General features: G+C 35.0%; 2 protein-coding genes across 5 annotated transcripts in view; one reads left to right on the plus strand and one right to left on the minus strand.

Annotated features, from left to right (window-relative positions):
- The window catches only part of AREL1 (apoptosis resistant E3 ubiquitin protein ligase 1), a 37,698-nt gene extending 32,925 nt beyond the window's left edge, over window positions 1–4,773 (minus strand). For 3 of the 4 annotated variants that reach the window (XM_039883808.1, XM_039883807.1, XM_039883805.1), the window contains exon 1: window positions 4,700–4,773. The gene's annotated coding sequence lies outside the window, so the exon portion shown is untranslated. Of the gene's footprint in view, window positions 1–4,584 lie in introns of all 4 variants that reach the window. The other variant, XM_039883806.1, reaches the window with a different exon arrangement.
- Window positions 4,751–18,598, plus strand: FCF1 (FCF1 rRNA-processing protein). The gene is made up of 8 exons (XM_039883809.1): window positions 4,751–4,852; window positions 5,136–5,203; window positions 6,399–6,470; window positions 7,055–7,203; window positions 10,839–10,911; window positions 15,894–15,981; window positions 17,592–17,686; window positions 18,394–18,598. The coding sequence occupies exons 1-8, from the start codon at window positions 4,850–4,852 to the stop codon at window positions 18,440–18,442; spliced, it is 597 nt and encodes a 198-aa protein (XP_039739743.1). The 5' UTR covers window positions 4,751–4,849; the 3' UTR covers window positions 18,443–18,598.
- Window positions 18,599–22,240: the final 3,642 nt, after the last annotated feature.

The following is a 22,240-nucleotide window of genomic DNA, read 5'->3' on the forward strand; positions in this document are numbered from 1 at the left end:
AACTCTGAGGATTTCAAAATGAGTAAGAGAGTCCCTGACCCTTAGAAACACAGTTTAGAAAAGAAGACAGATAAGCAAATAACTGGTGACAGTTTCATGTAGTAACATCTATGAGGTGAGCACACGGTGCTGGTAGAGCCCAGGAAGGGCCCCTCATTCAGGATCGGCTCTCAGCTTCTCAGGAAACTTCACACCACCCTTCCGGGAGCAAAGCCAACTCTTCCACTGAGTTAACAGTGTTTTGAAATCAAGGGATACAAAACACTACCTATGCCGTCTTGTTTATTCTTATGGTCAATGACTTTCTCTCTTCAGCACTGGTCAGAGGGGATTACTGGACCACATAGATGGCACAGAAAAAGCTCATGGAAATCCCAACCTATTTATCAAAATTATACATGGTCTAAATGCAATGTGGTATCCTAGATTAGATCCTAGAACAGAAAAAGGATGTTAGTGAAAAAAAACTTGTGAAATAGAAAAAGTCTGTATTTCAGATAATAGTACTATACCAATGTTAATTTCCTAGATGTGACAAATGAGCCACAGTTTTATGTAAGACATTAACATTACAGCAAAGCTGGGTGAAAGGTATACAGGAACTCTCTACACTATCTTTGCAACTTTTCTATAAATCTAAAATTATCCCAAAATAAAATTTGTTAAAAAAAAATGATTCCCCACTTCATGTTCTCACTCCCCTTTAGGATTCTGATCATGCCTTCCTAGTCACTGCCCCAATTCAGGTAATGCGTGGTTGAACTGTTTTTTCAAATCCTTTTCAAGTCCTTTCTATAAACCATTTATGCAGCCTGGCTGGGTTTCCTTCTTCACCAAGACATGAAAAACTAGATCACAGCTGGGAGGTTTTAACTGTTTTCACTTCATTACATACACCAGGATCCTTGGAGTTAAACTTCCTAAGCGCACAAGAGAGGAGTTAAAACAGCCTCGGCTGGATCTCTGGATAAAAGCAATGGGACACTACAGAAAATGTAAGAAAATGTATAGTATTAGATTATCTTTACCCAATCTCTGGCCAAAAAGGACAATGAATAGAAAATACAATGGACAGATGTTGACTATTAGCATCTCAACACCAACAAGCAAACTACACTGAAATGAATGCTTCAGCTACAAGCTCTGAAAAACATGGTACAAATTCCCAACTACTCAAGGTAACAAAAATTCATATTAAAATCATATGGTACTGTTCAATTCAGGCTGACAAAATGTATATCTATCTTGACTATTTGGCTTCTATTAAGTAAATGAATACTCATCTCTCTCTATTAAACCATAATTTGTAGAACAGACTTCAACAGTCCCACCAGGAAAACATCATGGCGATATAACACCATAACAAGGCCTCAGGCATGTGCATACACACACACATGTGCACACAGACACAAACTGCAATAAAGTTAAACAACTTCAAGAGTTTGAAAACTATACAAAAGAGTATTAGTGAAGGCTAAACATTCATGAACCCTTCAAAGAGAAAGAAACCGATGGAAGAAAACTGAAACTTAAACCTAAGCTATTTAATGACCAAAGTCATTCAAAAGGTAAATGATATACTAGAATCCACTAAGGTCATACAATTTGACCTGTTTTGTGGCATGTTCTAGTATTAAATAAATATTACACAATAGCACTCTGATCTGGACCACTTTCAGAAAGATGAACAGGTAGAATAAGTCCTCTAAAATATTTTAATTTGTATATGTTTGTCAACCACTTACCATAATTTATCTGTTCACAAATCTTTCTCCAATACAGGTCTGAGCTCTTGAAGAGTAACTAGCACATTGCCTAGGGCAGAATGGGCCCCCAGTAAATGCCTTCTGAAGGAGTGAATATTCAGCAGTGATGTTCCTCTGAGGCATCTTTACAAATGAATTAAATATCAATACCTTAGGAGCAGAGCAGGCTGTATACCATGCTACCATATTTAGGAGGCAACTTCACTGAAAAATAACTAACAGCCACTAATATTTGTTGGGAAAATAACTCCGGTCACATGAGACATAAAAATAAGTTCAAAAACTGTAACTTGATAACAAAAATATCTGTGAATTAATTTTTTTACCCTGATGGCCATAAAAATGAATTTACCTTTAACTTTTTAACACTTAAATACAAAATATTCTTTAAGGAATCTTTCACTATCCATAATTTCATTAAAAAAATTTGTTATCAACTTAAATTAGTAGGTTAGACCAATTAGTGAATGGAATGAAGGCCGAGCCCAATTATGTGTTCAAACTGTGGGGTGAATGCCTTGAGCAATTTTTTCTCTTCGAGACTGCAGAAAAAAAAACAACTCTCTTGACTGCTGAGAAGGGCTAAACTCATTTTTTTCTCACAAGTATGTAATCAAAAGCAATTACTTTCTGCTCCCACACTGCACAAAGCAATACCATCTCCCCAATCCCATCACCATCAAAACAGGCTATACAGCATCTGAGTACTTTAATCTTAGACCGTAAGAATCTCAGAGAGCAGTAAAGTCATAATGAAACAAAAACATATTTTTCTAAGTATGGTCTCATCCCCCATGGTGTTCCTGCACTAATTTAGCTCCCTATCAAGTATTAACAACCAAGTAAATGACTAGTCTCAGAATTGATATTACAAACTGCTTCTTTTTTAAAATTTGTTATTGTTTATGGATTTCAAAATTAAGAGTACATTACTAGGAGAGTATTTTTCTAGTTTTTCAATGCCTGAATTTAAATGCAAATTACTACTTAATTATACGCAATTTCCCTCTAAACCATATATAATACTAATCAGTCTCCAAATGTTAAAAATAAACAAACTGATCATGTTTACTTAAAAGCTTATTGCCTAATCACCAAGAAGTTCTAATGCGTCAAAAAGTGGTCACTATCAGCTCTACCCATGAATGACAGCTTGGCAGACAAGCTTTCCGAAAAGATTAGGAACTTCTAGCGACAGCAGGAGGCACATACAGTATCTACAGAAGCTTCAGTAAAAAAACAGCTCTACCCATGAATTACAGCTTGGCAGACAAGCTTTCTGAAAAGATTAGGAACGTCTAGTGACAGCAAGAAGCACATACACTATCTGTAGATGCTTCAATAAAAAAGCTATTTGAACATAAAAAATTTAGAGCCTACAAAGTCAGATATGTGAACATCAAAGCTACCTAAATACATGCATGCCTAAAAGAGAAAGAAGCAGGAAGAAAACTGTGTCTATGCTCAAATCAACACATGAAATCACCCTGCAATTGAGTTTTTCAAAAACTGAAAACTTAATAAGGTTCTTGAGGTTATCAACACATGAAAGTTCCAACACAGAGCGATTATAATACAACTGGCGTAAAATTCCAACACCACCACTAACTTGTTGGAAGACACACAATAATAATAGAAAACACTTTCATAGGGTTTACCTGTGGCGGGCACACTTCTAGAGACTTCACATTTTAACTAGTTTAGACCTAATAACATCTCTATAAGACATGTACTATTATTATTATCTCCAATGAGGAAACAGAAGCACAGATAGATTAACTCTCCCAATACTATATAGTTAGTAAGAGGCAGAGCATAGATTTTAGCCCCATTTGTCAGACTCTTAAGTTCAATTTCATAGTAAGGGTTACACAGTAGGCAGCTTTTTCCTTTTAACATAAAAAAATGTTTTTGGATCACAAACACTAGGAAAGTTTTGTGCAATAAAAGTACAGGCTTTGAAATCAAACAGACCCAAACAAAGCCCTGAATAAAGTATAAGCCTCAGCTTCCATATGTAAAATGAGGGTACGTGAGTTATTGTGAAGGTCAAAGAAGGTAACACAACTAAAGTGCCAAGTACAGTATACAAGACAGGGATTCTTAACTTTAAGTTCACCAACACCTAGAGAACCCACAAATGGGCGTCAGAGTCCACGAGTCTCATAAATCGTATGACAAATGCTGTAATGTGTACTCATTTTTTAAAGACTCGTCTCTGGCTTTCCATAAACTTTAAAAGAGTTAAAAATAAATAAATAAAAAACTTTCAAGGGGTACTTGATTTCCAAAAGGCTACAACCACTGGAGTACATACCAGGTACTCAAAAAATTAAAACTGTATCTTTCCCTTCTTGTTCTCAAAAACTCTCCCTTTCATTAAGGATGACACACCACGGCTTCACAATGAACGTCAATTATTTCCTACCATTTTCCTGGCTTGGTAACTAGCAACATATGCAAGTTTATGCCCCAGTTTTCCAGACAGTCTATAAAGAAGGCCCTCAAACGCCGCTGCATCGCTCTCTTCACAGAAAGGAACAGACGGTATTTACTCGGAGAATCTTAAGCTTCGTCCATCTAGCTGCACGAAGCACCATGCCGGCTAGGAGAGCCAAAAAGGAACCAGAGCCTCCGAGCTGCACGGTAGAGACCTGACGTCCAGCACTGCAGGACGAGGAGAATGTGTTTCCCCAAACTACTGGGCAATCCAGAATTCAGTCTCCCCCGTCCCCCAACCCTTGTCCTCCCTCTCTCTCTCGAACTCTCGTGCAGGCAGGTCCTTCTGTGCCAAAGTGGTGGAGGAGAGAAACGTTACCAGGCCTGGAGGGTGCAGCGCGGGGACGTCCCAGGTCTGCTGCCCTGAAAGGCGACAGCAACCCACGACAGAAGACCAGCCCTCGACCCTCCCTCCAAGAGATCCAAGTACAGACCTCCGCTCGGCCTGGGAACCGGCTCCAAGCTTTTCCGTTTCTCAAAGTGGCTTCCGCTTCCGGGCTATCCTTTGACGGAAGCAGTATACGAGTGACGTGAAAGTGTGGCGCCGTTGGTGATTCCGGAAGAAACCAGAGTGCGGCGTGAACATGGTGAGAGGGAAGGGTTCGAGAAGGGGCATTGTCAGATCACATTTTGGGGGGAGATTGAGAGAGTCAGACCCTGGCCAAATTTCCTCCGCATTCCCTGTGCTTATTTTCATTCTAATCTTAGCTTTTAAACTGCTCAGAGCGTAGGGAGAGGACGGGGTTGGGGAGGAGAGGATAAGAGCACCTGTATATTTGAGGGAAGAAGGGAAGGGACAAAAGAAAAGAAAGGACTCAAGAAGATGGGATGTATTTCCAACTGTTTTAACTCTAAAATTTCTGTTTCAAGGGAAAGCAAAAGAAAACAAGGAAGTATGCGACCATGAAGCGAATGCTTAGTCTCAGAGATCAGAGGCTGTGAGTGTCTCCAATCAACTAGGTTCATAGACTGCCCAGAGATATAGGAGTCACGAGGGGATAAGTAGTAAAAGTTTTTGTTTTTATATTGTGTTTATTTTTAATATTATTGTGTCTTGGACTTATATAGCTTGAGCTAGTAAAGTGTATAACAGTCTCATAGCTGCTGCGAGAGTACACCGGTGAATGGGATGGGAATTAAACATCTCTTAACTGTTCACTTCGTTCCACCGTTTTTATATACTTTACCACATCACATTTAAGCCTGCTAACAGTTCCATGAGGTAGATAGGGTTATTTTTTATGTTCTGATCATTACTATATTCTCCAGGAAAAAATGTAATTGTTGAAAGTAGGTGAGGTTGGAAATCATGTTGGTCTTGTGTCTCCAGCACCTGACAATGAAATATTTTTGAAAGAATGGGAAAACACCTAAGTGTTTCCATTTCATAAGTCTTAGAAGAATTAAGATGGCTGTGGAAGAAGAGTACAATGATATTCCCTGTTATAAGGAGGACCCAAAAAGCTTCCCTGCTTCAGTGAATAATGAACGAAGTTATTAAATAAAGACGGGTCTTCATTGTGTTTCAGAGCCTCAGCACAAAGGAATGGTCATTAGAGCCTTCAGAATTATAAATTGTATTCTCTGCCTTTAACATGTATTTATTATGTAATTTTAAGGAAATTTGCCCCATTAATAATATTTCTAGTTAAGGGTTAAATGTTACATATGTGTTGTTACATTTTGGCCTTTTGTAAGAGGCATATGAGGGAATCTCACTGGGGAAGCATCTAAGTCTTCAGAAGATAAATGTCGGCCGTTTTACCCACTGCTTGGAGGTGGATTTTGATCCTTGACATAAGAGATTCTGACTAAGAAGTGATAGTATAACCAACATTTATTTGCCTAGTAACAGTTTTTATGGATTATTTGCTAGATTTTTAAATTATGTCTTATGAATTGATTGTTAATTACAGACTACTTCCCACACAGTTACTTGTGCTCAACATAGATAGATAGATCTATCGATATATATATATATATAAATATAAAAATATGTATGCTTATAGTAATATAAAAAAGTCACAGGATTTTCTCTGAAGACAAAAAAAGTGAAACATTAAATTTCTAATGAGATTATAATTACTGTTTTTTTCCTTCTCCCCTGCATTTAATTTACTTTTTTTTTCCTAGTAAAGAAAAGGATAGATTAAAACCTAAAAAGAAAGAAAAGAAAGATCCCAGTGCACTCAAGGAAAGAGAAGTGTGAGTAATCAAAATTTTCAAGTTTTCCTTTAAGACATTCTAAAACCACAAACCTCTTAGAAATCCAGGCTCTCCCCAAGCAGATTTGCTCAGTCATTTGTAAGTCCAGCTATGCAAAGGAAAATGATATTGATGAGCATATACCAACTCTGATAGTTGAAAGGTTTTTGGATTTCATGGAGCAGTAAAATTGTCCCTAAATTCCTGGGAATTAAATCTAGGATCATTAGCTTTTTTTCTTTGTCAAGAATCTTTCAAAAGAAATAATTGCCATTGTTTAACACACTGGCATTCATGAAAGAGAGAATATATTACCAAAAGAATAATGACATTTTCAGAATAAAGGTCATTCCTTTTAAATAAACACATTTAACTTTATAAAACCTCATCACACTTTTCTTATTTTTCTCATTTTGCCCTAGAATGGTGATGAGTATATCAGGATTTATTAGGATTTATTTCCAAGAACAAGGAAAAAGGAACTTAATCTATAGTAAACTTTTCTGAGCAGAGACTTCTTATTTTTGTTGATACCAGACTATCAATGTAGACATTACTTTGTGTTTTGTTTCTTTTTCTTTCAGCCCCCAACACCCTTCTTGCCTATTCTTCCAATATAACACACAGCTGGGGCCCCCTTACCACATCCTGGTTGATACCAACTTTATCAACTTTTCCATTAAAGCCAAACTGGACTTAGTACAGTCAATGATGGACTGTCTGTATGCCAAGTGTGAGTATCATAGTTTTACATTTCTGTGACATTTGTACAGTTATCCAAATACATGGAAAGAAGGGAATAGAGTTCTAGTACTGAATTGCTGGCCATTTAATTTGCTCACCATAACAATGAAGTGAAATATAACGCAAACTTAACTGAGAATAATTAGACTTTCGCAGTTGAGAAAACATGATATACTTTGATTATCATTATGGACATCAATTTTGAACGTAGGAGGGGAATTTTCTATTTCTAAATTCTGGATTTTAAAATTCCGGATAAATGAAAATTTAATATATTTCTCAGTGTATATACTCTTTTACATTAAGGAGGAAACATTCTCCATTCCACTTCAGTGCAGAAAAGCTAAATAAGACATTTTGCCACTTACGATCACAAAACCAGATATGGTCAATGATTTCTAGTTCAGTTTGGTATTTATTTGTATTGCAAAGGATCTGGAGTAGTTTGTTACACTAAGATATGCAATTTACTTTTACTCTTTATAAATTTCCCTCCTATATTTGGGTATCCTCTTCAAATGATCTTTCTTCAGTATTAGGAGTAGGAAAAAGAAAATTTAGGCCATGTATAAGGGAATAGCTTCTTAATAGTGAGATCTATTGCATTTTGTGGTGAGTTTGTATTCATATTTTCCAGTCATCTAGTTAAAGGTGCAAATTAAAATTAGACTTATACTATGCCATAAAGAATAAATTATTGGAAACAAAGAGAAAAAATTGCACCACCTTCTTTAATATTTAAAAGATAATATATAATGATCAATATTGCAGAGTGATAGTAATGTATATGTTCTTTATTATTTCTTAAAACTAACAAGAATGGAAGATGGGGTAAGGGATGTGTAATGGGAAAGAGATCTAAATTCTTTAAATGCCTAAAATGAATAAATATAAAAAGTAAATGCATAAGTTTATTTTATCAAGGTGGAAATAACCACCAAGTGAGGAAAATAGCTAATGGAGGAAAATAGTCATCTCTAAGGATCAGAATTGGTGGAGAGGGAAAGGATCAGGGGACAGTTATTTTTTCATATAGGCCTTTCTATATTTCTTTTTAAAGCTATGCATTTGTAATACTTTAATTTTCGTTGAAAAATCTCTTAGAAATAATAAAGCATAGTCTGAAGTTGGGGCACTGCCATGCTTGTAAGACTGGACTAGGGTGACCATGTATGAGAGAAGACACTAAACTTTTTGATAGGTTTCTTGTATTCCCATGATGTTTCTTATAGTTGTCTTAGCATCTTCTCCAGGGATACCGTCACCTATTTATAAATGGAATGGATGGAAGGTTCAGGCATGGCCGCTTGGAAGTGACTCCACCATTATATCTAGATGATGATTGTTTAGGATAGCTTTAGCCCTGTAGTTAGGCTTTTTCTACATATGGATACATTATACAGCTATAATGCATACAGCTAAATGCTCTCATTGTGCCTTTTCTAAAAACAAACTTATTAAGGAAAATACCACTTTTGCAGTCTGCTGTGTAACATAGTACCTAAAAGGAAAGGCTAAAGAAATATTTAAGTGCAAATTCAGTTACCTAGGAGATTAACTTAACTGTTTTAATCTATGCTTATTTAATTCTTCACTTGCCTTTGTATACCTAAAGGAAGGCCTTTATCTTCCTCTTGCCTTAAAGGTGCCCTTTGACCTGTTCATAGCTTTCGGTCTATTCCATTTCCATCTGATATTCCAACAAGAAAGAATAGCTAGCTTCCCATCAGTTTTCTTTTCTGTCCATGAGTCCTCTTCCCTGTTACTTTCTGTTTCTTTATAGTGATCTCTCTGGGCCTACCTCCCTGCTCTAGATGCAAGCCCTTGCTTACTCCACTGCTACATGGCTCTGAATTTGATGCTGTTAAGGCTCACATTGCCCTCTAATTCATGATAACCTGATCCTACTGACTTCATACCTCCATTTTACAACTGCTTTTTCTCCTGGGTGTTGTATTTTATTTTAAAATTTCTCAACTTTATCTGCTTTCAAAAGTATTAATGTACTTTTAAAAAATCGATAGCATAAAAAAATGAAAGTTTCCTATAATGCCTTTCCTCAGAAAGGGGCAGTTTTTAAAAATTAATATACAATCTCTGTAAAGATTATTTTTGTTTCTTTTATTAATGAAAATGGACCATACATTACTTAACTGTGCCTTTTTTTAAACAGCTTTGAGATATACTTCACATAGCACATACTACACCTATGTTAAATGTACGATTCAGTGGCTTTTACTGTATTCACAATCGATTTTAAAACATTTTCACTACTAAAAAAAAACTCTGAACCCCTTAGCCATCATCCCCCAACCCTTTTCATTCCCTCCATCCCTAGGCAACCATGAATTTGCTTTCTGTCTCTATAAATTTGCCTATTCTGGACATTTCATTAAAATGGGATCATATAATATTTGGTCCTCTTTTACTTAGCATAACATTTTCAAGGGTTGTCCATGTTAAAGCATGTATCAGTACATAATTTTTTCATTACCAAATAGTATTCCATTGTATGGATAGATCACATCTTATTTATCCATTTCTTCTTGCTTTTTACTTTGAATGAATATATCTTGAACATTTTTCTGCCTATATATATGGATATTCCTCATTTCTTTTTAAGTTACATTATTGTTTAAATATATAATTTTTACTAGACATTTGGATTAGTTCTAGTTTTTACCCTGTTGTAAACAAGGCTGTAGTGATTATCTTTGTGAATACGTGTGTATTAGGGTGCAGTATTTCTTTAAGCTATATTTTTCTAAGGCTATATTGCAATTTCAAGGGGTATGCATATTTTTTATTTTAATAAAAAAATGTGGTACTGCAGAATTGTCCTTGAATAGTTATATGAATTTATATACCTACTAACTTAATGCAATAATTCCTCTTTCCTCTATAGTAGCCTGATAATCTCGGTTCAAATCTTGCCTTCACCATTTGCTATCTAGTTACTTCTTTGTGCCTCAGCTTCCTCATCTATAAAAATTGGGATAATAATAACGTTACCTGATAGGAATTGTTCTGAACATTAAATGAGGTAATCCTTGTAAAGTGCTTAGCACAGTCTCTGGCAAATAGCATGTAATTCTAAGCTGTTATTGTAAGCTCTTTGTATATTAAGAAAATTAGCCCTTTGAGAAATGTGTAGAAATATTTTTCCCAGTTTTATTTTTAGTTTACTTAAATATCTTTTTTTGATAGTTGTCAGACAGAAGTTTCGTATTTTTATGTGATCAAATTTACATTTTCTGGTTAATTTCATTGTTTCTTTTGGTTCACATTTAAATTTTTTTCCATCTAGAATTTATTTTACTATATAAAGAATGTCAGGGATCCAGCTTAATTTTTTTCCCTGAGGTATTTTTATGACAGATACTTTATGGAATCTGTGGTGTAGGGTTGGGACAGTTTCCTAGTTTTTTTATGAAAAGGGATTTTATTCTCCTCTAGTTCTCATTGTTCATTTCAGTGTGCTTATTCTGCTTCATTCCAGAGATCTTGTGGGTCTTTTAAAGATTCTCAACAGGATGTAATTCAGAGAGAGTAAAATCAGTTTCTTTACAAATTCTTTTACTAAACATGTTTTTTTGTTTGTTTTTGTTTTTTTATTCCTGGAAGGTATCCCTTGTATAACTGACTGTGTAATGGCTGAAATTGAGAAATTGGGGCAGAAGTATCGAGTGGCTCTAAGGTAGGAAGGCGCTTGTCTATTTAGAGTTATTCTAGATTGGTATACTGAAGGTTCTTTTGACTCTCCTTCATCTGTTTGCTGTCGAAAGATTTCTTGGCTCATTAGATTAAATAAAAAATTTTAAAAAATAGTTAACTGTGATTAAGAAAGCAGACATTTGAAGGTTAGAGGTTTTTAAACTGAAAATTTTTTTAAGTTGAATTTATTGGGGTAACATTGGTTAATAACAGTATTAACCAGTACCCAAGTTCCACGAGTACAACTTTATAATACAACATCTGTCTAGTCCATTGTGTGCTCAGCACCCAAAGTCTAGCCTCCTTCTGTCACCATATATTTGACCCACTTTACCTTCTTCATTCTCCCCCATCTCCCTTCCTCTCTGGTAACCACCATACTGTTGTCTGTATCCATGAGTTTTGTTTGATATCTCATATATGAGTGAAATCTTATGATTCTTGACCTTTTCGGTCTGACTTATTTCACTTAGTATGATATTCTCAAGATCCTTCCATGTTGTTGCTAATGGCAATATTTCATCTTTTTTATGGCCAAGTAGTAGTCCATTATATGTATGTATGTATGTATGTATGTGTGTGTGTGTGTGTGTATGTATATGTATATATGTATCTTTATCCAGTCATTGGTTGAAGGACACTTAAGTGGTTTCCATGTCTTGACTATTGTGAATAATGTAAGCTGAAGTTTTTGAACTAAATTAGTCGTTACTTGTCTTGTAGGCGTCCTTTTAAGTTCCTCTAGATTTTCAATTAGTATCTATTTGTTTATTTAGATATCTCCTTCAAAACCTCACAATTAAAAGAATTCATATTCTAAATTTTCAGTTTACTCTAGAAAGTACCCTTAAGTTTAGAGTAGCAGTTCCCAAAATATGGTCCATACCCCTAGCAGTCTCAGAAATCTTTGCAGGGAGTTTCCAAAACTATTTTCATAATAATACCAAGACATTGCCTTTGTCACTATGCTGGTGCCTTAGGACAAATCAAGGCAATGGGCCTAAATAATGCTAGTAGTCTTTGTATTTTTCACTGCCACCACTGGCAATTTAAAAAAAAAAAAAGCCAGAATCACTTAAGAATATCCTGATGAAACAGTAAAATTTTTAACTTTGTCAAATCTCAACCCTGGAACACACATCAGTGTTTCTTCTGATAATGTGAAGTGCACACTTCCGTTGCATACCAAAGGATGAAGGTTATCTCAATAAAAAACATTTCTGTGCTTATTTGAGTTGTGAGCTGACCCAGCCATTTTTTCATGGAATATCATTTTTATGTGCAGAACAACTAACAAGCGCTGATTTTTCAGACTTTGGTATCTAGCAGATACTTTCTCAAAAATGCAGTGAACCTGTCACTTCAAGGAAAACAACTTACTATATATTAGTTACCAATGATAAGATTCACACTTTCAAGTGAAAATTAGAGTTTTGAAAAGCTATGTGCTTATTACATTCCCCATTCTAAAGACCTTTCTTTTGAGACCAGTGAAGTTATTAATATGATTTTTTTTTACAGTGTATAATGAAATGTGTCCATATTTGGAAGATCTGGGTAACTCATTGAATCAGTATTTTCCAAATGATCAATACATATTACAAAATCATGCAAAGGTAGATTCAAAATGCAGAATATACCTGTGGATTTGTGTGTGTGTGTGAGAGAGAGAGAGAGAGACCTTTTTAGAGGTATAATTTGTATACTGTAAAATTCACCAAGTTTAATTGTGTCATTTGATGGGTTTGGCAAATGTATGAAGTCATGGAACCACTGTCATAGACGTGAAATAGAATATTCCATCACTCTAGAAATGTGATTCCATTTACATGAAATTCTAGAAAAGGGAAAGCTATAGTAATAGAATACAGATCAATGGTTGCCTGGAGCTGAGGATAGTAACATGGATATGTAAATCTCAAAATTCATAACCACTGAATTTTATTATATTTCATTTATCCCTAATAAAGCTAATTTTTTAAAGGCAAGAGAAAAATGGGATTCTAATATATGAGAGATAACATTGTTTAGATCAGTAGGAAAAAATTATGAGTGATAACTATTAAAACATGGATTATCCCTGTGGAAAGAAAGAAAATTGGATCCTTATCTCACTTCTTTCATAAAAATCAATTCCAGGTAGATTAAGTATCTAAAGTTTTATAGAAAATGTAGAGAATATTTTAGTGATTTTGGAGTGGGCAAGGATTTCTTAAGTCCAAACCATAAGAGAAAACTAATCCATTTGACTGTATTGAAATTGAATACTTCTGTATAACAAAAAACACCTTAAACAAAGTGAAAAGACAAACCACAGATAGTGAGAAGGTGTTAGTATAACATATTAACAACATGGGCTTATTTTTTTTAAATATAAAGAAACTACAAATTTATAAGAAAAAGACAAAAATCCTTAATTTACAGTGATATAATTTTATACTCAGCAGATTGGCAAGAATTAAAGCATGCTTGACAATGCCAAGAATAGTTGCAACTGTGGAGCAATGGAAATTCTCATACTCAGCTGCTAATGATGTAAATTGGACAATCACTTTGGAGAGCAATTTGGCAATATCTGATAAAAACAAGGTTGTCCATCCTCTTACAACACTGCATCTTTAAATTTGGAGATCACAAATCTATAGGTTGTGAAATCAGTTTAATGTGAAATCAGTTTAAAAAATGAAATATAAACTATAAAAATACCAACATGCATTGCATGCTACATGCAAAGGTTGAGTATTGTGTCACAGAACTTTATTCACTTTTATGTGTGTGTGTATATATGTGCTTACTGTGTGCTAGGTAAGATGTATTTTATACTGTGGGTTCTGGTAAAGAAGAAAAATTGGCCTGCCATAGAGAAGCTCACGTACATATATTGGAGACAAATACTGGAATTGTCTTACATATGTAGTAGCAAAAAAATTGTAGGCAGCTAAAAGATTCATTAAGATAATGAATAAATTGTGGAATGTTCATGAATAAAATACTATACAGGAGTGGCAATGAGTGAAGTAGAGTTATATGTGTCAATATGGATAAATCTCAAATACAGTGTAAACCAAAAAAAAGCACAAATGTGGAGCACAGCGTTTATTTAAAGTTTAAAAACATGCATGGAACTGATAAATACCAAATTTAAGATAATAGTTTACTTGTAAGGAGGTAAAAAGAGATTAAGATTGGAAAGGGGACTTCATTTTTATTTGTAGTGTTTCATTTTTTTAACTAGATGGTGTATACAAGGTATTCATCATTCTGTATACTTTTTTACGTACTTGAAATACTTCAAATTAGAAGGGGAAAGAGGCCATTATTTTTTAAATGATAATAAAAATAAAGAATGGGAGAGGAGAAAATAGAGGCATGAAGTGGAAGCACCAAGTTTGGCTGTGAAGAGAAGCAGAGAAATGGGATGTTAATTTGAAGGAGTGGTATAAGTAAAAAGAAATTTTTTTTAAAGATGAGTAAGGTACTAGAGCATGTTGGTGTGTTTTTGGGAAAGAACAGTAGGAAGGAAGAGATCAATGATTTCAGGAACGAAAGAGATAACCAAAAGAGCAAAGACCCAGACTACTGTATTGCCTGCCTAGTTTCTCAGCAGCCAGTCTGTCTTCTGATGTATTCTCCTCACTCACAGCCTGCCTAGTCTTTCTAAAACAAAGCTTTGCCTCTGTCACTCTGTCCCAGAGAAAACTTTAATGATTCCCCATCACCTGTGTCATGGAGCTCACAGAGACTCTTCCCACTCTATCCTCAACCTGCCTTTACAAATCTGTTTCATTCACTCTCCTCTACATGAACACTCTTCTCCTCGCTCTTCCCTGAACACAACCAAACCACTTCACAGATGGTTGGTGCCCTGTTTGGAATGTGCCTGCCTTCCCTTTGCTTCTAACATTCTTTCATCTTCATTTTAGTTCATCTCCAAGTAATTTTTTTTAAATTATACCCAACCCACACTGACCTAGCTCTAAACTACTGCAATGTGGAGTATTTTTGTTGCACTTGGTAACTGTGTGCTGCATTGTATTTTTATTCATTTTGTGACTCATCATCATGTGTAATAGAAAGAGCCTTGCTCTGGGGAATCACAGATTTGAGTTTTTCTTTTTCAAATTTGTGTGGAAGTAATATGTGTTCATTTGTTAATGGCAAACAGTATAAACATATACATACAATAAAAAGTAAAATTCCCCCTCCATATTCACACTTTGTCCATTCTCATACCCTAAGAGTGACAACTGAGAAGGATTAGTTTGTAGTTAATATGTATTTTTCCAGACAAAATGCAAATCTAGAGAAAGAATCAGAGATATATGTATTTTCTTAATTGAAGTATATATGTACATATATATGTACATATGCGTTTATGTACATATGGGTGTATTTATGTATAAACAGTTAAGTGGCCTGCTTTGTATATTCAGCAGTTAATTGTAGGTCCTTCCACATTGATATATACAGCTCTATCTCACTTTTTTTAATGGGATGGGGGACCAAAATGTCTTTAACTTTTACCTTGTTGATATTGAGGTCGTCTCCAGTTTTTCACTGCTGTAAACTGCTATAGTGACCATCTTTGGACCTATATTCTTGTACATTTGTGTAAGACACTTCCTGAAAGTGAAATGATTGAGTTAAAATTGATTTGGTTTTGAATTCTGGCTTTTCCCAGCTGGGTAACTTTATAAAATTAATCTGAGTCTGCCTCCTCATCTGTAAAATGGAAATCTAATAATACAGTTTTGTCAAGCTTATACAACTTAAGGCACACCAGCTGTCAGTCACAAAGCTTTAATTCCCTTTTCTGTGTTGTCTTTCCATTTAGAAGGTAAGCTTCATGAGAGAGGTGCCTTAAAATCTACACATAGATCAAGTTACTCTTATTTCACTGATTGAGACTCAGAAAGTTTTCCAGTTGCCGAATGTTTTCATTAATTCATTTTTATAACCCTGTAGGATTGCCAAGGATCCGAGATTCGAACGATTACCATGCACACACAAAGGAACCTATGCAGATGACTGCTTAGTACAGAGAGTAACTCAGGTATCATCAGTTTTTACTTTGTGCTTTAAAAAAGAAAAGGTAAACTACTATCTCCTGAATGTTCATGGTCAGTAAAGCAAGAATATTAATGGTAAAAAAAAAAAAAAAAAAATTGTATGGAATTCCTTCATAGGAAGCCTACATGTCCTCATTTACTTGAGAAAGTAGATTGGAAATGTATACTATAACCATAATGGAAAGATCACGGGCTTGAGGAAGAGGCTTGGTTTCAAATCTCAACACCTGTGTTTATTAGGTGTGTGATTTGGGGCCCTTATTGATTCTTTATTCTATAACTCTTTATAAAGTTATTTAAGTGAGTAAGTATAGATATAATAATACAGTTGACCCTTGAACAATGTGGGGTTAGGGGTGCTGACCCCCTGTGCAGTTGAAAATCTGTGCATCGGATAACTTTTGATTCCTAGAAACTTAAGTTGTCCCACAGTATACATGGGGGTTGGTTCCAGGACCCCCTGCAGATACCAAAATCTGCAGATGCTCACGTCCCCCATATAAAATGGCTTAGATCTGTGCATACAGTCTGCCCTTTGCATTCATGGACTCCCAACCGTGGATCAAAAACAGTACAGAAAAAAATCTGCATATAAGTGTGTCCACACAATTAAATCCTTTGTTGTTCGAGGGTCAACTGTATGTCAGATTTCACCTCCCTATGAATCTAAGATAAGGGTCCATTTCCATTTACTCCCAATACAGGAATTTGGTTCCTCTCCACCGTGCCTAACCCAGAAGTATTTCTCAGTTACAACATAATCTCTCAGGATAATATCTCACAAGTACCCCGAAATAGTGGGTTTTTGATTCTTCTTTTCTGGCTAGCTTCCTTGTCCAGCACCTCAACTTCTGCTACTGATTGCCCTTATAACAGTGTCTCTCTGCTGAGGATAATCATCTTCATCTGGTGACCACGCTGCTAGCCCTTTAGCAAATCCATCCCATGGGCATGGTATTTCTCTTAATTTTGCACAACACAGCTGACACAAGGCTGCAACTCTTTAAAACTCAACTAGAGATTTGGGTATGATGGAAGTAAAGTACAATACAAATTATCTCCCGGCTGGCAGCTAAATGTTGTTGCTTTCAGAGCTGCTATGCACAAACTTGTCCTGGAGATCCTACTCTGGCTTTATGGCCCGTGGGGTAGCCTACCTCTACCACTAGGAGGCCTCAGAATTGGCCCTGGGATCCCAGGAAAGGCAAAAGCCATGCCCTTACAGTCTAAGGTGCTTACTCTGTCTTTGCCTTGAGTCCCTCAGGGCATTTTTTCCAAAACCAAGGAATTGTCTGCCTCAAATGTGAAAGTCCTTTCCACTTATGATGCAAAAAAAAGTTTGCAGCTTTTAGTTTTTCTATTTTCCTCCCCTCAAGATTCTTAGAGCTACATTCAGCCCAGGCAACTTATTAAATGTTTTTATAAATATGAGCTCCTACATCATAGTGGCTACTCAACAATTGTTCTAGCCTTTCTTTTGCTATTTACTGTGAATACGAATAATTCTTCAGACTGGCCAGTGTTTATGCCATCATAGTATCACTAAGTAGACTCGGTAAGCTCTATGTGAATACTCAGTCTATGTCTCTTACAGCACAAGTGTTACATTGTGGCCACGGTTGACCGAGACCTTAAACGAAGAATCAGAAAGATCCCTGGAGTTCCCATCATGTATATTTCTAACCATAGGTGAGAACTTCCTTTTGGGGAAGTGATTAAAAGTATGTAGTTGATATCAGTTAAAAATGAGGTCAGGTTATAGAAGAATTTGAAAGAGATTATTGTATCAAATATTTACTTAGTTACATATGAAGAAATAAGACAAAGTAACAAGAGCAAGGGCAAGAGATAAAGCTAGGATTTAGGAATGAGGCAGTTGTGTACATTGTTACAATAAGATTACCAGAGGAAATAGAGGGATGCAGTTGCTTTAAATACAAAGCAGTAATTTAAATCAAGCTAATCTTTTTGGCCAGAATTTTTTTTTTCTCTAAAAACTTAGTGCATGTGATCAACACCCCTCTGGGAAACTAAAAGCTTATTTAAAAAAGCTGCTTTTTATTCTCCTTGGATGTTCCTATGTCAGTCCTCAGACTATTATTGTCCAGCTTTTCAGCCTGGGGAGAACACAGAGGGAATAATAAGGGCTAAGGAGTTGGGCTTACCCAGACTCAGTGCCTGGCTCCCCATTTGTTAACTTTCTGACTTTGAAGAATAAAGGTAATATAGTCGGCATTTGTCTATAAATTATTCATTATATCCATTTAAAATGTTCCCACTGACAAAAAGGATTCACAATAATGGGTGAAAGTATTGCAATCAGTAAAGGATGGGTTTTTAGATGGATTCCAGACCCACATTTCTTACCATTGTTATTTCTTTTTTGTCCTGGCCAGGTACAACATTGAGCGGATGCCCGATGATTATGGAGCCCCTAGGTTCTAATTCTTAAAAGATAAAATTCATCTGCTTTCCTTCAATCAACTTTCTCTGTTGCCAGTTTATTAAACATGCTACAGCATGAATTATTCTACTCAGACATTTGCTCTGTTATAAGCTGAGTATGGTTAAATACACTCAGTTTTTGATATTTGAAAATGATATTTTTGTATCATTTAAAAATTTGTTGCATTTTTTTATAGATCAGATGACTGCTCACAAATTTAATGGTTGTTTTATATTGATTTACTCAAATATTTATTAAGGTTATACTAGGTACTTAATAAGATAGGGTCCTCAAGACACTCATAGTGGGAAAGAGGAACATGTAGGTGAATAAATATAGTAAAATAATAATGCTAAGATAAAAGTATGAGGAGTAGACACATATAGGGAAAGATGATTTTTTTCTATTCAGTTGGTGTGGGAAGGGAGGAAAAGCTAAAGGTAGCAATGTTTAAGTTCATCTTTTTTTAAAATTTATTGGAGTGACACTGGTTAATAAAATTATATAGGTTTCAAGTGTACAGTTTTATAATACATCATCTTTGAGTTAATCTTTAAAAATAAATAGGTGCTTGCCCAGTAAATGAGATAAAGGAAATGAGGCACAGGAAGCATCTGAACAAAGCATGGACATAGATATTACATGAAATGAATGTATCTGGTCTGTTCAGACAACTGCCAGAAGATTTTTATAGCTAGAACATGGGAAAGGGGTCTATACTCATGTCTGAGACTCCAAAGGTAAGAGGTGGGAGGGAGGGAACCTTATATGACATGCTAAATGGATCGGTCTTGATCCTGAGGTCAATAGGGAGTTATTAAAATTTTAATTAGGGTGATAACATGATCAGTTTAGATATTTTAAATGATCACAAATTAGTGTAGGAATAGACAAATAGATCATTGAAACAGTAGAAAGTCCATAAAGAGATCTATATGTTTATGGCAGTTCGGTGTATTTTAAAGGTGGTATTTCAAATCTGTGGGAAAAGGAAGTTGTTTTAGAAAAACCAAATAATGTGGAGGCTACTAGGATTAGAATCTTGATTTTACCATTTAGTGTATGTATGAATTGGACAGAACTACATAACCATTTGGTACCCTCCTTGTTTCCTCTTTAAAATGTTTTGTTTAATCCTAAAAACAACTTTGATAAAATGGGATTAAATTGAGCAGTACCTGAAACAAGTAAGTGGTATTCTAAATTGAGCAGTACCTGAAACAAGTAAGTGGTATTCTAAATTGAGCAGTACCTGAAACAAGTAAGTGGTAGTCAATAAGTGTTAGTAATTATTTTATTATAATGGCAAGTTGGCTATCCTTTTGATAAAAACTTTCAGATTCCTACTTCATATCCTTCATGAGAATATATTTCAAGTGGACTAAAGTTCTAAACTTTTTTTAAGCTATGGAAGTATTAGGAAAAAAAAAACACGAAAAATATGTATAATCTTTGGGTAGAATTCTTAAATAAGATGAAGAATGTTAAAGCCATAAAAGAAAAGATTGATTAGTATGACTATGTTAAAATTATAGATTTCTGTGCAAAGCAGCTCCTCCAAATATTGACAGGTGACTGACCAGAAGATTTTCCAAGAGTGTGAGGAATTAGGTAGTCATGTGGTGCTGACAAAAGTGTAACCATTTTAGACAGCAGTTGGGCAAGAGCCATTAAAATAAAAATTGCAGATACCTTGTGAGCCCCATTCTATTTTTTTTTTCGTTATTTATAAATATATGGTTGATTTCCTTTAAAATACACTATCATTGTGCTATAAATGTATAAGTGTGGTATAAATGTGTAAAACATTCACATGTACAGGAAGCATATAGAGGGATACTTCACCACTGTTTATAATAGAGAAAAATTGAAAAGAATGCTAATGTTCATCAAAAGGGTCTTAACCATGTTATGTCTATACTATGAAATATCATGAGCACTTAAAAAGAATGGAGTAGATATAAAAATGGGCAAAAAACATAGACAATTCTCTGAAGATATGCAAATGGCCGACAAGCATATGAAAAGATGTTCAACATCACTAATCATTAGAGAAATGCAAATCAAAACCACGATGAAATACTACCTCACACCTATTTAGGATGGCTACTAGTAAGAATAAATAAGTTGTGATGAGGTTGGAGAAATTGAAACTTCTATAATTTCATTGTTGTGATGGGTACTTGGATATATTTGTCCAAGTGTATTAAAATGTATCCAAAATGAGTGCATTTTATTGTATGTAAATTATACCTCAGTAAATTAAAAGAAAAGGCATGCAAAAGGATATGCTATTTAAATATGCAATATGGAAAATATTGAGGTTTTCTTTGTGGCCTAAGATGGTCAATTTCATGAAAGTTTCATGTATACTTGAAAAAAGTACATTCTCTGTTATCTGAGTATTATCAAGGCAAAAGTTTTGATATTTATTCCTAAGATCTATTTGATTGTTTAGGTCTTCTATATCCTTACTTTTTTATTTTTGACTTTGACCATGTCAGACTAAGGGAAATATATTAGTTTCTTAATATTAGTATATTTTGTCTATTTCTCTTTGCATTTCCAAGAGTTTCCACTTGATGAAAGTTACTACTGTGTTGTTTTGCCCATGGATACTCATAACCAATATATTTCTTGTGAATTGTAGCCTTTAGCATCATAATATACCCTTTTTTGCCTCATTTAATTTCTAAACCTTTGCCTATCCTTTTATTTTTAGCTGTTTTGAATTCCTTATCCCCAAAGTAAGGTGCCCTTGCCTGTTTTATCTTGTAGACAGTATTGCTAGAGACTAGACACTTCTATGTGTCCTTTTTTCTTTCCTTTTCTAAATGGGAGTGTTCACTGTGGTTGTCCTGTTCCTGTCCCACCACTCGTATATTTGGTATATGAGGACAGATAATTTGCCCTCTTGGTGCATAGGTCTCTAAAAAAAGGCCACACCTGATAGTGATACATACACCCTTTCCTGTAGAGACTGCTGTGCTTCACCTAGATATCCTGGGCTTTGAGCATGATGTCATAACTGGATAGGACTTTGTGAGAATGTCTACATGGAGGAGGGTGTTGTATATACTTGGCCAGTGGCAAGGAAAGTGAAGTCAACATTTGGTAACTAGAGGAGTAGCTTGTAACAGTTGTTTATGCTGTTCACCAAATATTTCTGGCTCTCTATTTTATGGACTACTGGTAGAATTGCTCTTCCCCACCACCTTTGAAGTTAGGAGTGGCAATGTGAGTGAAGATAACATGTCATTTCTAGGCAGAATCTTTAAAAGTCATTGTGTGATTAGCAATGCTTCCTTTGCCCTGCCTTGACAATCATGAAAACATAGAGATGGAACCTTGCTTTGCCTGGATCCCACAGAACATCCCAGCCTAATGATGGGAACATTAAGGTGAATGATAAGCATTTGTTGGTTTTAAGCCACGGAGATTTGGGTTGGTTTTTTGTTTCTTTGTTTGCTTTTATTACTGTAGCATAACTTAGCCTATATCAACTGATAAAGTACATGTTTAAAAGTCTGGGTTAGAACAATTAGACAAGAAAAAGAAATGGCATTTAAATTGGAAAGAAGTAAAATTATTTCTGTTTATAGATGATATGATCTTATGTGTAAAAATCTCAAATCATTTTTTAAAACTATTACAATTCAACAATTTCAGCATAATTTCAGGATACCACAACACGGAAAAATTAATCAGATTTTAAAATACTGACAATGACCAATCCAAAAAAAAAAAATTAAGAAAACAGTCCAGTTTACTATAAATCAAAAAGGATAAAATGCTTA

This window comes from Pteropus medius, unplaced genomic scaffold (genome assembly GCF_902729225.1).
Source record: "Pteropus medius unplaced genomic scaffold, Ma_sr-lr_union100, whole genome shotgun sequence".
NCBI lineage: Eukaryota > Metazoa > Chordata > Mammalia > Chiroptera > Pteropodidae > Pteropus > Pteropus medius.